Here is an 18,933-nt window from a genome sequence, read left to right as displayed (position 1 = left end):
ATGCTATTCATCTGACTCACTATCTGTGCTAATAGTGGGCCTTTTTAACCAGTGTGCATAGATTTAAGTGATCTTTGTTGATTCCTTTTTCTACAGGAGTTTCTGGAGATGCAGACCCACAATCAATTGAGCAATTAGCCAGCTGGATGCTAGAACATCCACTAGCAGAAGAACAAGAAGTAATTGTCTATTCCTCAGCAAATACTGGCAATGATTTGAACGCACCTGTGGAGTCTGAGGTTATAGTGCACAATGAATTAACTACGCCCGAGTCTCCTGACACTGTCAACAGGGAAGATGTAGTTGAAGGGTAAGCATCAATGTTTAAAAGTTGGTACTTGAGCAAATATCAGCCCCAGCCATTTGTTCAAATATTGTTCAAAATTCGAAGTAAATTTACTATCAAAGTACATGCATGTCACCATATATAACCCTGAGATTCATTTTCTTGTGGGCATACTCAATAAATCCAAGAACCACATTAGAATCACTGAAAGACCGCACCCAACAGGATGGACAAACAGCATGTAAAAGACACCAAATTCTGCAAATACAAAAGAAGAAAAAAATAATAAGACAAACATTACTGTGCAAAAGTCTTAGGCACATATGTGGTGCCTAAGAGTGCCTAGGGCTTGTGCACAGTACTGTATTTGTCTAGGTGGATTGGAGAACTAGTTTGTAAATCTGGTGGGAGCAAAGAATATTGGGAAAGGCATGGGTGGAGCACCACGGGAAGGGTGTGGGACAGGTAGCAGAGAAGGAGTGCCAAGGTGGTGGGTAGCATGACTGTAGACACACCCAGCCCTGAGACTCAAGGAAAGGTCATTTGATTCCAAACAATTGGTTTATTGACCATTACAGAATATCATCAGAGTTGGGTTGATCATCTCTTACATATGTCATGACCCTCTCCAGCTCTGACCCCCCCCCCCCCACCCCCATGAGGACTGGCTCATGAACTTCCAGTTTTCTCTTCCTCATTTTATTATAATAAAATAAAACTTTCCATTTAACAATTTGAAATTAACAGTTAAAACAGTTTAGGTTGCAAGCAAAGGTAAAGGAATAAAGAAAAATGTATAAGAAAAACTTGAGTTACGTTAGTAAACTAAACCATCAATCCTTTTTACCACAACAACACACACAAAATGCTGGTGGAACACAGCAGGCCAGGCAGCATCTATAGGGAGAAGCGCTGTTCCCAGAGGAAATTCAACTGCCAACAAGAATACTGAAATATTTGGGTTAATTCTTTTTAAAATGTTACTGCATGAATTACCCTGTAAGAAAAAATGCAAAAGCAATATAACTTGTAAATGACAAATGCCTGGAAAAATGTTCTAAAGGGTAGGAGAGTAAAACTGAAGTAGGGATGTCCTTTAGAATCTGACACCTTATAATTTATACCTAAGTGGACTAGAATATTAAAAAATCTTAATAAACATATACACTTAGTCTTTTTTTAAAACTAAATCAATGGCAAAAACTTTACTGTGTGAATTGCAGGCCTTCTGCAGTGATGCACACTGGATTGTAAAACAGCAATCAAACAATTAGTTGTCACTAAGCTATTTCTGTTTATCCTCTGGAAAATTATTTACTTAAAGTTTAAAATAAAAGTTTCTTTCCAAATGATCACATTTCGATTTCTTTATGCAAAAACATATTAGTAAATCAACATATTTAGCCACTTTTGTGATTAACTTCTGTTTATGTCAAATATACTTTGATGTGATGATTAGGTGTATTTAAAAAAATTTTAAATTAACTTTATTTGGCTCATGCGTTTGCATCAAATCAGCGAGGATTGTGCTGAGCAGCCTGCAAGAGTTGCCATGCTTACAAAGCCAGCGTAGTATATTCACAACTTACTAACCTTAACTCGTATGGAATGTGGGAGGAAACCCACACAGTTACAGGGAATTGAACCCCGATTGGAGAGCACCGCTGCTAACTGCTATGTTATCATGCCATTCAAATTGATAGCAAAAAAAAATGCCAACATTAGAGACAAAATAGTTAGTTTAAAATTTACAAAGGAAGTTGATAGGCTTTGCAATTAGGGAATCACATGACACATATTTAAAGTTGCATAGATGGGATCAAAAAAGATGACATAGATGTCCAACATGTGGAACACAAAGGTTTGTGAGTAGTGATCAGCACATCAGTAGCGTCCACATTGTGAACAAAGTTAAGTTTTTAAAAATGTAGGAATGTATAAAAGAGTAAAACACATTTACACTGTCAGACTAAAACTTTGCAAAAACAATTGGTTTAGATTTTAAACATGAGATTATGCAGATGCTAGTGCAACCCACACAAAATGCTGGAGGAACTCAGCAGTTCAGGCAGCATCTGTGGAAATGAATAAACAGTCGATGTTTTGGGCTGAGACCTTCTTCAGTTTAGATTTTATTAGTCACTATACCAAAGTGCAATCAGCTTTAGTTAGAAACAGTGTTTAGCAAACAGGGTTCCAGATATAAAGGAGATAATTGTGAGGAAGAAATAAGGAAATGTAAGCCAACTGGAGGTTTTGGGAGCATCATATAGGTGTTAAGTAGATAAATGAAGTAAATTCAACAAAGTACAGGAATGTAACTGAAATGTTTGCCTTTTAATACTTGAATAATTTTAAGCAAGGTAACCAGCATTGAACTTCAGTAATTTGGAATAGTATCATATACCAGCTTAGACATAAATACGGATAATGGCTTTCTGTGTCATACACTTCTGTGATTTTTTTTTGGAGACATAGACTATAAGACCATAAGAGAGAAGCAGAATTAAACCATTCAAATCATGAGGTGTGTTCCACCATTCCATCATGGCTGATTTATTGTCCCTCTCAACCTCATTCTCCTGCCTTTCCCCTGTAACCTTGGACATCCTAAATAATCAAGAACCTGTCAACCTCTGCCTTCCAATATTCGATGAGATCCCCTTTCAGTCTTTGAAACACCAGCAAGTACAGGCCCAGAACCATCAAATGCTCCTTGTATGTTAACCTTTCACTGCTGTGATTATTCTATTGCCACACATCTTTTCTTAGCTAAGGGGCCCAAAACTGTTCACAATGTTCCAAGTGTGGTCTGACCAATGCCTTATAAAACCTTAGCATTTCATCCATGCCTTTGTATTCTAGTTCCCTCAAAATGAATGCTAACATTGCATTTGCCTTCCTTACCACCGACTCAACCTGCAAGTTAACCCTTTGCAATTAAGAGCCAATTGTCCTTTCTTCATATGATCTTTAAATCATTTTTCTTAAGTAAACTTTCCAAATTAGAGAAATTTGAAGGCTACAAAAGTTACTAATCGTTTATACCAATACAGAAGTTGCTGCTTTAATGTAACAAAGTTTATTTATTGACGTTATGTTTCAAACCTGGCTCTCTTCACATTTAACTCCCTATCATCTACAAACAGAAATACTGATGGTTTGGATCAGATAGAAAGGGGAAACTTTATTGATGTGCATCTGACTAGAAATAGGCCTCCACCAGCTCGAAGACACAGAGCAAGCCAAGGACAGCGACCCACTTTCATGAGAGCTGGTAAGATTTGGTTATCAAAGCAAGTAGTGTAACTTGTGATTCTACTGTTGTTTTTGTCATTATAATTGGAAGTCTGTGTATCTAATTTCAAAAGTTCAAAGACTGCCTACGACGCAACAAGTTGAGTAATAGTAGATAATCACTTTAAAGGCAGAAATTCATGGTTTTGATCAAAAATTTTCATCCTGGAATTTGGTTTTTAACTATAGACTGGATGATTAGATTGAAGTTCTGTCTAATAGAGCAAATAGAACTACCTCTCTGAAGGGAATATCCTATGGTGGTCCGCAGAAACACAAACATAAATGAGGAAGAGAATTAGGGTTAGGGTTAGGAAGAGAATAAACATAAAGATGTTAATTTAATGAAAATGTTAAATAAGAAGTAAAGAACTTGAGGCAATGGATTTAGGGAGGAATTTACAAAGAACATAAAAAATGTTATGAGGAAGCAATCTTTCCAAGAGTTGCACCAGTTCTCTACATAGGTACCAAATTTCATCGATACTTTGACTAGGATTCTAAGAAGTAAATTAATTTCTGCACAAGTTTTTTCAGACAAAATATCAATTGGTTGTGCATTAATGTTCTGTTCCAATATGGTTGGTTGATGTTTGGGGAATTAAATTTTATATATATATATATATATATATATAAATAATTAATCCTACAATGACTGACATATAAAATTCTTGATAAGCAAATGTATCAAATATTTATGTCTTATAAAGGATCCAGATCTCCTCCAATGGCACGGTCATCACTACGAAGGGAGCCTGAAAGTGCAAGATGGCAGGAAACTGATGCGATGTCTGATCGCAATCTGGATGGAGAGTTGGAGCTCTGTTTTTCAGAGGATCCACTATCTGAAGGTTCTGTTGATGATATGTTTCCATCTGAATGTGGTACTGAAAATGAAGCACAAGGCATTTGGTTATCTGAGATGATGGATTGGCCGAACATGGTAAAATTACAATACTTTTATTATGTAGTTTAATTCTCGTTCCTTTCAAATAACTAGTCAGGATATCTGTATCCATTGTTACACTTAAAGAACATCTTTACTGCTATCCATGCAATTAAAAAAAGGAAAATCGTGTTTTTTGTTTTGTACATGAAAAGGACGGGTAATTCCAAGTGCTGGTTATATGAAGTTTATCTAAGAAGGATCTACTGTATTGCAGCTCTTTATTGGTGATCCTTTGTCTTCCTTCTTCGTTTGGATTACAGAATTAGATTAATTAATTACAGAATCTAGCCTTATTTTTCCTCTTAGACTTTTATCTTAAACATCATATTTTCTTTTTTGACCTGTTTCTTATTTCTCTTGACTTTCATTGTGAGAGTCAGATTTATATTTTAAAAAATGCATTTTCCAGGCTGACTGTTGTTTCTTTCCCTTTCTCGTTGAAAGAATGTCCACATTGGCAGATCAAGCAACAATTTCTCCAATTAGGAAGCTGTCTACTGAATCTTACTTATTAGCAGCTCAAAGTCATTTTTCTGTGGTTCAGAGAAATGTAATTTACTGCAATGCAGAGTAGTGTTTAAATAGTATGCTGTCAAGAGTTCCCATGAACATGTGGTGTTCATTATTGGCTATAAGATATCGCCTAACTTATTACCTAGCAATTCAGCAGATCAGAATGTCCACAGCTCTATTGTTCAACTGTTGAGTTAACTGGTCCTTACCGGAAAATATAAATATTGGCCAGGGAAAGATTACAGTCAATCTGCATTACCCTTCATTGTCGTGGCTGCTTATGTATAGTGCCCACATGTGGTAAGTGTTATTTTAGCAGTGCTAGCTAGCTTTCATTGACACTGCACAGTGGATTTCTTCACTATCATTATTAAAAACTATGACCAAACTAATTAATGATCTCTTAAAGTTTTCTGTTTGGTGTCTTCTTATAAAACAAAAAACAGTAAAATACCATTAAGTTATGTGGATGTTTATTCCATGTTTTTTTTTAAATTACTGTGTTATTTCTGTATAAAGTGACTGGAATTGTTTGGAGGCATTTTATTAGTAATATTTCCTAAATTAAGTGTAAATTTGTATTGAAATTTCTACACAAAAATGGAATACATTAAAACATTTTTGTAGAATTTCTTTATTTTATTTTAAAGAAGTTCATGTTGCTTTGTGCATTCAATTAGTGCCAGGATAACTCAGAGGCAGAGGAAGTTGTGATTTGTGAACTGTGTGATACTCGTACAATGCAATTCAACAATCACATGAAACAGCATCACCCTGGTTGTGGAGAGAGTGCAGGCCACATGGGATACCGAAGTAATGGAGACTACGTTGATGGTTGGTTTGGGGGAGAGTGTGGCACAGGGAGCCCATACTATCTGATGTGCAACAGTTGCCATGGAAAATACTTGGCTGAGAAACCAAGACACAAGCAAACCAAATCAAGTCGGTGAGTATTATTTTAAAAAAACGATTCTAATTTTTTTTCGAGTTCTTTAAATTGTTTAACCCAGTTAACATGGGGCATAAAAGACAGCATTCTAAACCTTATGGAAGTCAGTATTATTGTCATAATTGATTAAAAACATCAGAAATGAAAAATGAGTTCTTGAATTAACTTTTAATATTTTGTAGAGATCTTTATAAGTTGCAAAATACTAGAATAAAGTGTGACTATTTTTATATTTTAAAAATTGTTATCTTTAGGTGACTGATCAGCAACTTTGTCTGATGTTGTTATCAGAATAAATAATTCATTGAATCTGTTCGTTACTAATGAGTTTACTTTGAGCACTTGAGAAAGTGCTGTAGGTTTCAAAGTGACAAAATAAAGTCTTTTTGCAACAAAGAATGTAGTCTGCTTGAACAAGTGTTAGTTAAATATGTAATTGATATTCTGTATGTAAAGGGTACAGCAAGGCATTTGATAAGGTACCCCATGCAAGGCTTATTGAGTAAGTACAGAGACATGGGATCCAAGGGGATGTTGCTCTGTGGATCCAGAACTGGCTTGCCCACGGAAGTCAAAGAGTGGTTGTAGACAGGTCATATTCTGCATGGAGGTTGGTTGCCAGTGGAGTGCCTCAGGGATCTGTTCTGGGACCCTTACTCTTCATGATTTTTATAAATGACCTGGATGAGGAAGTGGAGGATGGGTTAGTACGTTTGCTGATGACACAAAGGTTGGAGGTGTTGTGGATAGTGTGGAGGGCTGGCAAAGGTTACAGCGGGACATATGGGCTGAGAAGTGGCAGATGGAGTTCAACCCAGATAAGTGTGAATTGGTTCATTTTGTTAGATCAAATATGATGGCCGAATATAATATTAATGATAAGACTCTTGACAGTGTCGAGGATCAGAGGGATCTTGGGGTCCGAGTCCGTAGGACACTCAAAGCAGCTGCACAGGTTGACTCTGTGGTTAAGAAGACATATGGTGTATTGGCCTTCATCAATCATGGAATTGAATTTAGGAGCCGAGAGATAATGTTGCAGCTATATAGGACCCTGGTCAGACCCCACTTAGAGTACTGTGCTCAGTTCTGGTTGCCTCACTATAGGAAGAATGTGGAAGTCATAGACAGGGTGCAGAGGAGATTTACAAGGATGATTCCTGGATTGGTGAGCATGCCTTATGACAATAGGTCGAGTGAACTTGGCCCTTTTCTCCTTGGAGCGAAGGAGGATGAGGGGTGACCTGATAAAGGTGTACAAGATGATGACAGGTATTGATCGTGTGGATGGTCAGAGGCTTTTTCCCAGGGATGAAATGGTTGCCACGAGAGGACACAGGTTCAAGGTGCTGGGGAGTAGGTACAGAAGAGATGTCGGGTAAGTTTTTTACTCAGAGAGTGGTGAGTGCATGGAATGGGCTGCCAGTGATGGTGGTGGTGGTGGAGGCAGATACGATAGGGACTTATTAAGAGACTTTTGGATAGGTACATTGAGCTTAGTAAAATAGAGGGCTATAGGTAAGCCTAGTCATTTCTAAGGTAGGGACGTATTCAGCACATCTTGGTGGGCCGAAGGGCCTGTACTGTGCTGTAGGTTTTCTATGTTTCTAGTATTATTTCAGAGTTCCCTGAGACCACTGCACAGTGAAGTGTGAAGCATCTCTACCAAAATGATAATGAGTTTGCTGTGGTTATACAAATATCTCAATTAGATAAAATAGATTGATAAATTGGTTTATTATTGTCACATCTATGAAGGTGTAGTGAAAAACTTGTTTTGCATACCATTCATACAGATCAATTCATTACAACTGTACATGAGGTAATACAGCTTAAGGTAAAATAATAACAGGTTGCAGAATTAAATGTTTACAGACTTAAATATATATCCAGAGAGACATTAAGGTGCAAGGTCATTACAAGGTAGATTCTGAGGTCAAGAATCCATCTTATTCTACTAGGGGACAGTACATTAGTCTTAGAACAGTGGAATACAATTGTCCTTGAGCTTCGTGGTATGTGCTTTCAGGCTGTTTTTATCTTCTGCCAAATGAGAGAAGAGAGAATGTCTGGGCTGGGTGGGGTCTTTGATTATACTGGCTGCTTTACTGAGGCAGCAAGAAGAGTCCAAAGAGTCTGTGATGTACTGAGCTGTGAACACCACTCTGCGGTTTCTTGCAGTCGTGAGCAGAATAGTACCATGCTGTGATGCATCTGGATAGGATGCAATCTATGGTGCAGTAATAAAAATTGGAGAAGGTCAAAGGGAGCAATGCCACTTGATTTTTTAGCCTACTGAGGAAGTGGAGGTACTGGTGAGCTGTCTTGGTCATGGTGTCTAGATAGATAGATAGATAGATACTTTATTCATCCCCATGGGGAAATTCAACTTTTTTCCAATGTCCCATACACTTGTTGTAGCAAAACTAATTACATACAGTACTTAACTCAGTAAAAAATATGATATGCATCTAAATCACTATCTCAAAAAGCATTAATAATAGCTTTTAAAAAGTTCTTAAGTCCTGGCGGTAGAATTGTAAAGCCTAATGGCATTGGGGAGTATTGACCTCTTCATCCTGTCTGAGGAGCATTGCATCAATAGTAACCTGTCGCTGAAACTGCTTCTCTGTCTCTGGATGGTGCTATGTAGAGGATGTTCAGAGTTTTCCATAATTGACCGTAGCCTACTCAGCACCCTTCGCTCAGCTACCGATGTTAAACTCTCCAGTACTTTGCCCACGACAGAGCCCGCCTTCCTTACCAGCTTATTAAGACGTGAGGCGTCCCTCTTCTTAATGCTTCCTCCCCAACACGCCACCACAAAGAAGAGGGTGCTCTCCACAACTGACCTATAGAACATCTTCAGCATCTCACTACAGACTACAGACTATGTGGTTCAGCCAGGAAAGGCCATCTGTGATGTGCAGTCCCAGGAACCTGAAGCTGTCAACCAGAATCTGGTCAAGCAGTTGCAAGTATTCAGGGAGTAGAGTGGGGGGTGGGGGGGGGGACGCTGAGGACACGGCTGTGTGAGGCGCCAGTGTTTCAGCTAACCACGGTGGAGATGTTGCTGCTTATCCTTACTGATTACAGTCTTTTGGTCAGGAAGTCAAGGATTTAGTTGCAAAGAGAGATGTTGAGTTCCACATTTAGGAATTTGAAAATGATTTTTTTTTGAATTAGGATATTTAAGGTGGAGCTGTTGTCAGTAAACAATAGTTTAATACTGTTGTCTTTATGATGCATCAAAGGTGAGAGTAGGGCCAGGAATTTAACATCTGCCATAGAGCTGTTTTAGCAGTAGGCAAATTGCAGTGGGTTGAGGTAGTCTGGGAGTTAAAGCCAACTACCAGCCTCTCAAAGCACTTCATGATGATGGATGTCAGAGCCACCCCTGGACAGTACTTAAGCATCACAGAAAATAGATGCAAGAGTAAGCCATTCACCTCCTCATACTTAATGTTCTATTCAGTGGCATCATTTTTGACCTTTCACCTCAGCATCTCTCTCCTAAAATAATCCCATATATCAAATATCTAAACAAAATTATTGATCTGTGTCTTTACTAACTACTAAAACCTGAACAGCCTTATGAGAACAGTTCCAAAGATTCACTACTTTCTACGTGAGAATATTTCTTCTCATCTGACCTGAATTTTGCTTTCATTAGTATATTTGGAAGACTAATAGTTTTTTTAAATAATGAAGTAGTGCCAGGTCTGTATGGATAGAAGCTCTACTAGCAGTTCCTTTTCTGTAGCTCTACTTTTAAACTGTCATTGCTACTTGCCTGTTCTACTGAAAATTATATTTTGTTGATAAGCAAGGATGTTGCGTGTGAAGTCAGAATATCAAACTAATGAAGATCAAAAAATAAAAACACAAAATGCTGGCAGAACTCAGCAGGCCAGACAGCATCTATGGGAGGAGGTAGTGACGACATTTCAGGCTGAAACCCTTCATCTGGAGTTCTGCCAGCATTTTGTGTTTTTATTTATTTCCAGCATCTGCAGATTCACTCGTGTGCCTTTGAAGATCAAAAAGTAGAGGCTTGAATCTTTCCAGCATTTTCTATTCATCATTCTCAATTATTATAATTACACTTTGTGCTAGTGGAATTTGATTAAAATTTAAACTGCCAGAAATATGTCCAGTGCTTTTTGTGCATTAGTCTGCTTACTGCTTGACTTTGGATTGATATTAATTAGCCTGTAGAAGTTGTTGTCATTACCTTTAGTTGGAACAGCTGCTGAAAGCACTAAACTCAAATGAAGTAATCTATACTTCCCTAAAAAAAGTTTTAAGGGTGAGAAGGTTAGTATTTATGCATCTTATTCTGATACATACATTCTCTTTAAAAACAAAATTGTATTAATCTGGATAAATTCTGCAGTAGTTCAATTTCTTCATGAAATATGAAATTTCCTACAGTGTGAGCAGTTCCACAAAGGCACTTTAAGAGACATTTACCAGAAATAATATAGTAAAAATAGAATAATGGTTAGTAATTAGTATTCCCTATTTATTTTGTAACGGATTTTATAAATTGTATTTTCATTAAGAGCCTTCTCAGAGGCTATATTCAGCCCATTGAATCTATGCTAGCTCTCAGATTAATCCTCTCATTTCCATTGTCCCATTTATTTCTATGCAGTCTATTATCCCCACACATGCCCATCAATTGTCTCCTCCTCCCACCCTTGATTCTCCTACCAATTTACTTTAGTCAATTCATCTGCTGTAATGTCTGTGAGGTATGTGAGTGGGTGTTACTGGAGCACCTGGGAGAGACTCATATGGTCACAAGGAGTATGTGCCAACTTCACACAAACAGTACCAGAGATCAGGGTTGAACTTTAATCGCTGCAGCTATGAGCCAGCAAAGATAATCACTGCGTTCCTGTGCCACCCTTTTTAAAACTACTAGAATTGAAGTAAATAATAATTTTAATGTTTTATAAGTAAATTACACTTAGCATATGAATGTGGAAGGATTAAACAAAAGCAAAATAATTTATAAAAGCACTTAACTGGTGTGTGCTTTCAAAATCGGATTTAGTATCTCTGACATATGCCATGCAATTGTATTGCTTTGAGCAGCAATGCAGTGCAAACATATAAAAATCAAATTATTACAAAAATAATAAATAATGCAAAAGTGGAATATTAAGGTCGTGTTCATAGGTACATTGACCACTCTGAAATCTGATGGCAGAGAGGGAGAAACTGTTCTTAAATCATTAAGTGTGTGTGTCTTCAAGTTCTTATAACTCCTCCCTGATGATGGTAATGAGAAGACCATGGTGAGGGTCTTTAACAATGAACACCTGAAATTCCCTTTGAGCTCATTGGGGCATCAGATCTATGCTTGATTTGACCTGGTTGAGGATCAGAGAGGCAGTTTTCCTTCCCCTCCCCCTCACGCCACCAACCATTCCTCTGAGTAATGCTGGGAAATCGCAGCAAACAGATCTCTGCCACTGAGCTTCATACAGCATCCAACGGAGCAGCTGATTGGTGTGATTCTACTAGTAGTCAGTCATAAAGTCTTCAACTTTGTTGAAAAGGTTGAATTATTGGAATTGGTGACTAGCCAAAAAGCATCATCTAAGATACTTTGTAGTACTTCTGTATTCATTTAAAGTAATTGTGACAGAAAGAAATATTCACTGAAGTCATACATTGCTCTTTGAATATTCATGAAACATGTATAACCAAATATAATCAAGTTCCTAACATGTTTTCATTTCCTCCTTTCATCCCTATCCCCACACCAGCAGAGCAAAAGGGTTAGCGCCTGACTTAATCAACAAGAATGAAAATACGCATGAAGGTACGTAGAACACTGAAGAATTGTCTGCATGTATTTATAAGCAAAAATAAAAAGAATAAAATAAATCCTCTTCATCTCAGTTCTGACTCTCTTGCCTATTGTCTTTTCTATACTCAATTATTACTGAACCTGTGGTAACAACTGTATGTTACACAATGCATTGTTGAAAGGTTGTGTTTGTAGGAATGCTTTCTTTCACATAAAGCATTTAGGTTTTAATTAGAGGTAATTATTTCAGTTTCTTGGAGATTATGAGACCCAGAGTTATACGGCATGGAAATATGTAGTCCACATCACGTCTCATTTGCCTGCAGAATCTTCGCATGTCAGGCAGCATCTATTGAAGGGAATAATCGGTCAACCATTCCTATTTACCCATTTCATTTCAACTTCCCATTCCCATTCTGACGCATCTGTCCATGGCCTCCTCTTCTGCCACAAAGAAGTCACCTCATATTCTGTCTAGGTAGCTTCCAAGCTGATGGCGCGAACATCAATTTCTCTAACGTCCAACAATTTCTCTCACTCTCCCCCCCCCCCTCCCCTCTCTCCACTCCCCCTTCCCTTTCCATTCCCCATTCTAGTTCCCTTCTCACTCCTCTTTTTCAATGGTCTATTGTCCTCTCCTGTCAGATTCCATCTTCAGCTCCTTCTTCCAACAAACCTCTCCAGCTTCTTACTGCGTGCCCCTCCTTTATCCACCCACCTTCCTCCTCACCTAATTTCACCTATCACCTGCCAGCTTTCCCCCCCACTCCTCTTCCAACACCTTATTCTGTCTTCTGCCCCCTTTCTTTCCATGATGAAGGTCTCAGCCCAAAACTACGACTATTTATTCCTCTCTGTAGATGCAGCCTCATATGCTGATTTGCACCAGCATTTTTTGTATGTTGTTTGAGATATCCAGCATTTACAGAATCTCGTGTTTTTCATTTGTCTGGGTTTTAGAGCTTTACAATGCATGTAATTGTTAAATGTGTTTTTAACATTTGTAATTGCCTATACAACTTCCTGTGGCAGTTCCTTCCATATACCTATCACCCAGTGTGTTGTAAAAGTTGTCTCTCAGGTGCTGCTGACAAATGCCTGCTTTTTTCTGACCAAAACCTCAATATTCCTTGTCAACCAGATTTTCCTAATCCTGCCAAACTTGCCCTTCACTCTAACAGCAATGTGTCACCCTATAACTCTCCTGTCTCACTTCTTAAAACCTCCCCACCTGCAAGACAACTCTTTACCTGCATATACTTTCTCCCAGTAAATTTTTTGCAAGTTACTTGTGTCTTCAAAATTTTAGGACTTTAACTTGTGGACCAGTCATATATTTTTACATAATTATTTTAAACTAGTGGAATTATGTTACTGATCCCAGTGTGCTCCCTCACTGACACTTCAGTCACTTGCTCTGCCTAAGTTCCAAATCAGAGTCCTCAAGATGGTGCTTCTAAATAGAAGTACCAGCCTGAGGATACAAAGGACATTTTTAGGACATTCAATATATTGCAGATCATTGCTGAGTGCTGAGCACGATTTCTGAGCTGATGTATCACTTAGACCATAAGACAAAGGAGCAGAACTGGGCCATTCAGCCGATCGAGTCTGTTCATGGCTGATCCTGGATCCCACTCCTGCCTTCTCGCCATATTCTTTGATGTCCTGACTGATCTGGAAATGATCAACTTCCACCTTAAATTTATGCACAGACTTGCCTCCACCGCAGTCTGTGGCAGAACATTCCACTACTCTCTGGCTAAAAAAAAAAAATTCCTCCTTACCTCCGCTCTAAGGGTCACCCCTCAATTTTGAGACTGTGCCCTCTAGTTCTACATACCCACACCATAGGAAACATCCTGTCCTCGATCTTATCTAGACCTGTCAACATTCGGTAGGTTTCAATGAGATCCTGTCACATTCTTTTAAATTCCAATGAGTACAGGCCCAAAGCTGCCAAATGCTCCTCATCTTTTAACCCCTTCATTCCCAGAATCATCCTCGTGAATCTCCTCCGGACTCTCTCCAATGACAACACATCCTTTCTGAGATATGGGGCCCAAAACCTTTGACAATGCTCCAAGTGTGGCCTGTCTGGTGTCTTATAAAGCCTTAGCGTTATCTCTTTGCTTTTATATTCTATTCCCCTTGAAATAAATGCCAATATTGCATTTGCCTTCTTTACCACAGACTCAACCTGTAAATTAACCTCCTTGAAGTCTTGCATGAGGACTCCCAAGACCTTTTGCACCTCTGACATTTGAACCTTCTCCCCACTTGGAGAATATTCTGCACTATTGTTCCTTTTACCAAGATGCATTATCATACAATTCCCAATATTGTATTCCATCTGCCACTTCTTTGCCCATTCTTTCAATTTGTCTAAGTTCTGTTGCAATCAGTTTGCTTCCTCAACACTACCTACCCCTCCACCTATCTTTGTATCTTCTGTAAACTTTGCCACAAAGCCATCAATTCCATTATCTATATCATTGACAAACAATGTGAAAAGCAGCAGTCCCAATACTGAACCCTGAGGAACACCACTGGTCACCTGCAGCCAACCAGAAAAGGCTCTTTTTATTCCCACATGCTGCCTCCCTACTGTCAGCCATTCCACTACCCATGCCAGTACCTTTCTTGTAATGTCATAGGATTTTATCTTGTTAAGCAACCTCATAAAGGTCATAAAGTACTCCTCCCATCCTGCGCACGGACTGTTTGATCTGCTTCCGTCTGGTAGGCGCTTCAGATCCCTCCAGACTAAGACTAATACTAATAGGCACTGGAGAAGTTTTTTCCCTACTGCGGTCACTTTGCTGAACAGTTAACTGTCGGCTAACTATTACTTGGATTGCACTACCTGTATGTACAATTTATATTTTCATTTATATTTATCATTATTATTGTTATGAGCAGAGAGACAACATCTGCCGGAAGTAAATTCCTTGTATGTGCATAGGTACTTGGCAATTAAAGTCTGATTCTGATGTGTGACTCCTTATCAAATGCCTTCTGAAAATCCAAGTAAATGACATCCACTGACTCTCCTTTGTCCATCCTGTTTGTTACTTCCTCGAAGAAGTTTAACAAATTTGTCAGGCAAGATTTCCCTTTACAGAAGCCATACTGACTTTGACTTACTTTATCATTAGTCTCCAAGTACCTAAAAACCTCATCCTTAATAATAGAGTCCAACACTTTCCCAGCCACTGAGGTTAGACTAACTGGCCTATAATTTCCTTTCTTATGCCTTCTTCCCTTCTTAAGGAGTGGAATGACATTTGTAATATTCCAATCCTCCAGAACCATGCCAGATTCAAGTGATTCTTGAAAGATCATGACCAGTGCATCCATTATCTCTTCAGCAATCTCTGTCAGAACTCTGGGATGTAGTCCATCTGGCCCAGGTGACATCCACTTTAAGACCTTTGAGTTTGCTTAGAACTTTTTCTTTTAATAACAATGGCACTCACTCCTGCTCCCTGACACTCACGGACCTCTGGCATACTGCTAGTGTCTTCCACAGTGAAGAGAGATGCAAAGTACCCATTAGAGTCATCTGCCATTTCTTTGTCCCCCATTACTACCTCACCAGCGTCATTTTCCGGTGGTCCAATATCAACTCTCACCTCTCTTTCACTCCTTATTTAACTGAAAAAGCTTTTAGTATCCTGCTTTATATTATTGGCTAGTCTGCTCTCATATTTCACCTTTTCCCTTCTTATAGCTTTTTTAGTTGCCTTTTGTTGGATTTTATAAGCTTCCTGATCATCCAGTTTCCCACTTACTTTTGCTGCCTTGTATGTCCTTTCCTTGGCTTTTATGTAGTCCTTAACTTCCTTTGTCAGCCATGGTTGCCTATCTCTGCCACTTGAGAACTTCTTCCTCTGTGGGACATATCTATCCTGCAGCTTGTGTACTATTCCCAGAAATTTCAGCCATCCCTGTACTGCCATCATTCCTGCCAGTGGCCTCCTCCAGTTCACCTGGGCAAGCTCCTCCCTCATGCCTCTGTAATTCCCTTTATTCCATTGTGATATTGATACATGTGACTTGGGCTTCTTCCTCTCAAGTTGTAGTATGAATATTAGCATATTCTCACCCTGCTCTGCTGGGTAAGAAGCTGACAGTGATGCAGGTGGATGCTTCCCTGGTGTCATGGATTATTGATTACCTGACTGGCAGACCACAGTACGTGCGCTTGTAACACTGTGTGTCAGACAGAGTGGTCAGCAGCACTGGGGCTCCATGGGGGACTGTCCTGTCTCCCTTTCTCTTCACCATCTACACCTCGGACTTCAACTACTGCACAGAGTGTTGCCATCTTCAGAAGTTTTCTGATGACTCTGCCATAGTTGGATGCATCAGCAAGGGAGATGAGGCTGAGTACAGGGCTACGGTGGGAAACTTTGTCACATGGTGCGAGCAGAATCATCTGCACCTTAATGTGAAAAGGACTGAGGAGCTGGTGGTGGACCTGAGGAGGGCTAAGGCACCAGTGACCCCTGTTTCCATCCAAGGGGTCAGTGTGGACATAGTAAAGGATTACAAATAACTAGGGATACAAATGGACAATAAACTGGACTGGTCAAAGAACACTGAGGTTGTCTACAAGAAGGGTCAGAGCCGTCTCTGTTTCCTGAGGAGACTGAGGCCCTTTAACATCTGCCGGACGATGCTGAGGATGTTCTACGAGGCTGTGGTGGCCAGTGCTATCATGTTTGCTGTTGTGTGCTGGGGCAGTAGGCTGAGGGTAGCAGACACCAACAGAATCAACAAACTCATTCGTAAGGCCAGTGATGTTGTGGGGGTGAAACTGGACTCTCTGACAGTAGTGTCTGAAAAGAGGATGCTGTCCAAGTTGCATGCCATCTTGGACAATGACTCCCATCCACTCCATAATGTACTGGTTAGGCACAGGAGTACATTCAGCCAGAGACTCATTCCACCGAGATGTAACACTGAGCATCATAGGAAGTCATTCCTACCTGTGGCCATCAAACTTTACAACTCCTCCCTCGGAGTGTCAGACACCCTGAACCAATAGGCTGGTCCTGGTCTTATTTCCACTTGGCATGATTAACTTATTATTATTTAATTATTTATAGTTTTATATTGCTATATTTCTTCACTATTCTTGGTTGGTGCAGCTGTAACAAAACCCAATTTCCCTCGGGATCAATGAAGTATGTCTGTCTGTCTATATTATGATCACTACCTCTTAAGGCTTCCCTTATGTTAAGATCCGGGTTATTACACAACACCCAATCTAAAATAGCCTTTCCCTGAGTAGGCTCAAGTACAATCTGCTCTAAAAAGCCATCTCATAGGCATTCAACAAACTCCCTCTCTTATGATCCAACACCAACCTGATTTTTCCAATCCCCTTGCATATCGAAGTCCCCCATTACAATTGTGTCATTACCCTTCTAGCTCCCTTTGTAATCTCAACCTCATATCTTGGCACTATTTGGAGGTCTATAATATGATCCCATAATTGTTTTTTTTTACCCTTGCAAGTTCTTAACTTCACCACAAAGATTCAACATTCTCTGACCCTATGTCACCTCTTTGTAAAGATGTAATTCCATCTCTTACCAACAGAGCCACACCACAGCCTATGGCTTCCTGCCTGTCCTTTTGATACAAAGTATATCTTTTGATAGCCTTCTTACAGCCACGAATCAGTGATGCCCAATCTCTAATTGCGCCATGAGTTCATCCACCTTATTCAGAATGCTACATGCATTTAAATACAGCACCTTCAGTCCTGCATTCTTTGACCTTCTGAATTTTGCCTCTGTGATACAATTTAACTCTTTACTTTATCTACATTTGTACCCAATCATTGGCTTGTCCTTCCTTACCTTCATGTTACTCCCAGCAGCTCTAGTAGATCTGCCTGCAAGAATATTGGTTGCCCTCGGATGCAAGTGCAATCCATTCCTTTTGTACAAGTCCCACCTGTCTCAGAAGCAGTCCCAATTATCCAGAAATCTGAATCCCACACATTTATCTGCCACCTCATTCTGTTCCTGTCCTCACTGTTGTGTAGCACAGGCAGCAATCCTGAGATTACTACCCTTGAGGTCCTGCTTGTCAGCTTCCTTCCAAACTCTATATATTCTTTTTATGAGGTCCTCCTCCCTTTTTCTTCCTATGTCATCAGTACCAATACGTACCACAATTTCTGGCTGCTCACCTCTCTTTTCAGGATATTCTGGAAGTGTCCAGAAACTTCCAGAAACAGCGCACCTGGGAGGCAGGGTTCCGTGTTTCTTTTTTGCTTCCACAGAATTGTTTATCTGACCCCTGACTACAGAGTCCCCTATCACTGCTGCCATCCTCTTCAGTTCCCTACCCTTCTGAGCCACAGGACCAGACTCAGTGGAAGAGGCACAGCCGCTGTTCCTTCCCCCGGTAGGTCGTTCCTCTCCCCCCTCACCCCCAACAGTACTCAAAATGGAGTAGTTATTGTTGAGGGGGATGGCCACAGGGGTGCTCTCCACTATCTGATGCTCCCCCTTCCCTCTCCTGACAGTCACTCATTTATCTGTCTCCTATAGCTTTGGGGTGACTACATCCTTGTAACTCCTGTCTGTCACCTCTTCACCATCCCTAACAAGCCGAAGGTTATTAAGCTGCAGCTCCTGTTCCCTAACGCGGTGTCTAAGGAGCTGCATCTCGATGCACCTGGCACATATGTGGCCATTGGGTAGCCTGGGAGTCTCCTGGAAATTCTACATCTGACACCCAGAACAGAACATTGGCTCTGTAGACATCCCTGCTATTCTGACAAGATTTAAATAAGAAATAAGGAATGAACTTACCTACCTACCTTTTCTCACTGAAGCCTCCGACTACCCTGACGATAACCACTCCCATGATGACCACTCTGCTAGGCAGTTACTCTCTTTTATAGATACTGGATTTCCCGTAAAAAACCTTTGTCGAACCTGCATGGGAACGCTCCTGTTGCATCTGCACAGTACTCCAAACAAGGACTTATTTGCTTTACTGTCAAGAAACAAATGTGCAAATGGGTTTCCAATATATATTCTAGCTATTATTAATTAACACATTGATGTATAAGACTTGGGTATTCATTT

General features: G+C 39.8%; 1 protein-coding gene across 4 annotated transcripts in view; it reads left to right on the top strand.

The window, feature by feature from the left end:
* LOC140737724 (probable E3 ubiquitin-protein ligase HERC1) overlaps positions 1 to 18,933 on the top strand; it is a 273,953-nt gene that overhangs the window by 150,504 nt on the left and 104,516 nt on the right. For 3 of the 4 annotated variants that reach the window (XM_073064301.1, XM_073064299.1, XM_073064303.1), the window contains 5 exons: positions 97 to 310; positions 3,436 to 3,563; positions 4,294 to 4,526; positions 5,726 to 5,991; positions 11,775 to 11,830. In XM_073064301.1, the coding sequence (XP_072920402.1) occupies positions 97 to 310; positions 3,436 to 3,563; positions 4,294 to 4,526; positions 5,726 to 5,991; positions 11,775 to 11,830 (897 nt within the window). The remainder of the gene's footprint in view (positions 1 to 96; positions 311 to 3,435; positions 3,564 to 4,293; positions 4,527 to 5,725; positions 5,992 to 11,774; positions 11,831 to 18,933) is intronic. The other variant, XM_073064302.1, reaches the window with a different exon arrangement.

This window comes from Hemitrygon akajei, chromosome 13 (genome assembly GCF_048418815.1).
Source record: "Hemitrygon akajei chromosome 13, sHemAka1.3, whole genome shotgun sequence".
Lineage (NCBI taxonomy): Eukaryota > Metazoa > Chordata > Chondrichthyes > Myliobatiformes > Dasyatidae > Hemitrygon > Hemitrygon akajei.
The sequence above is the reverse complement of the archived record's forward strand: the minus strand, read 5'-3'. Positions and strand labels throughout refer to the sequence as shown.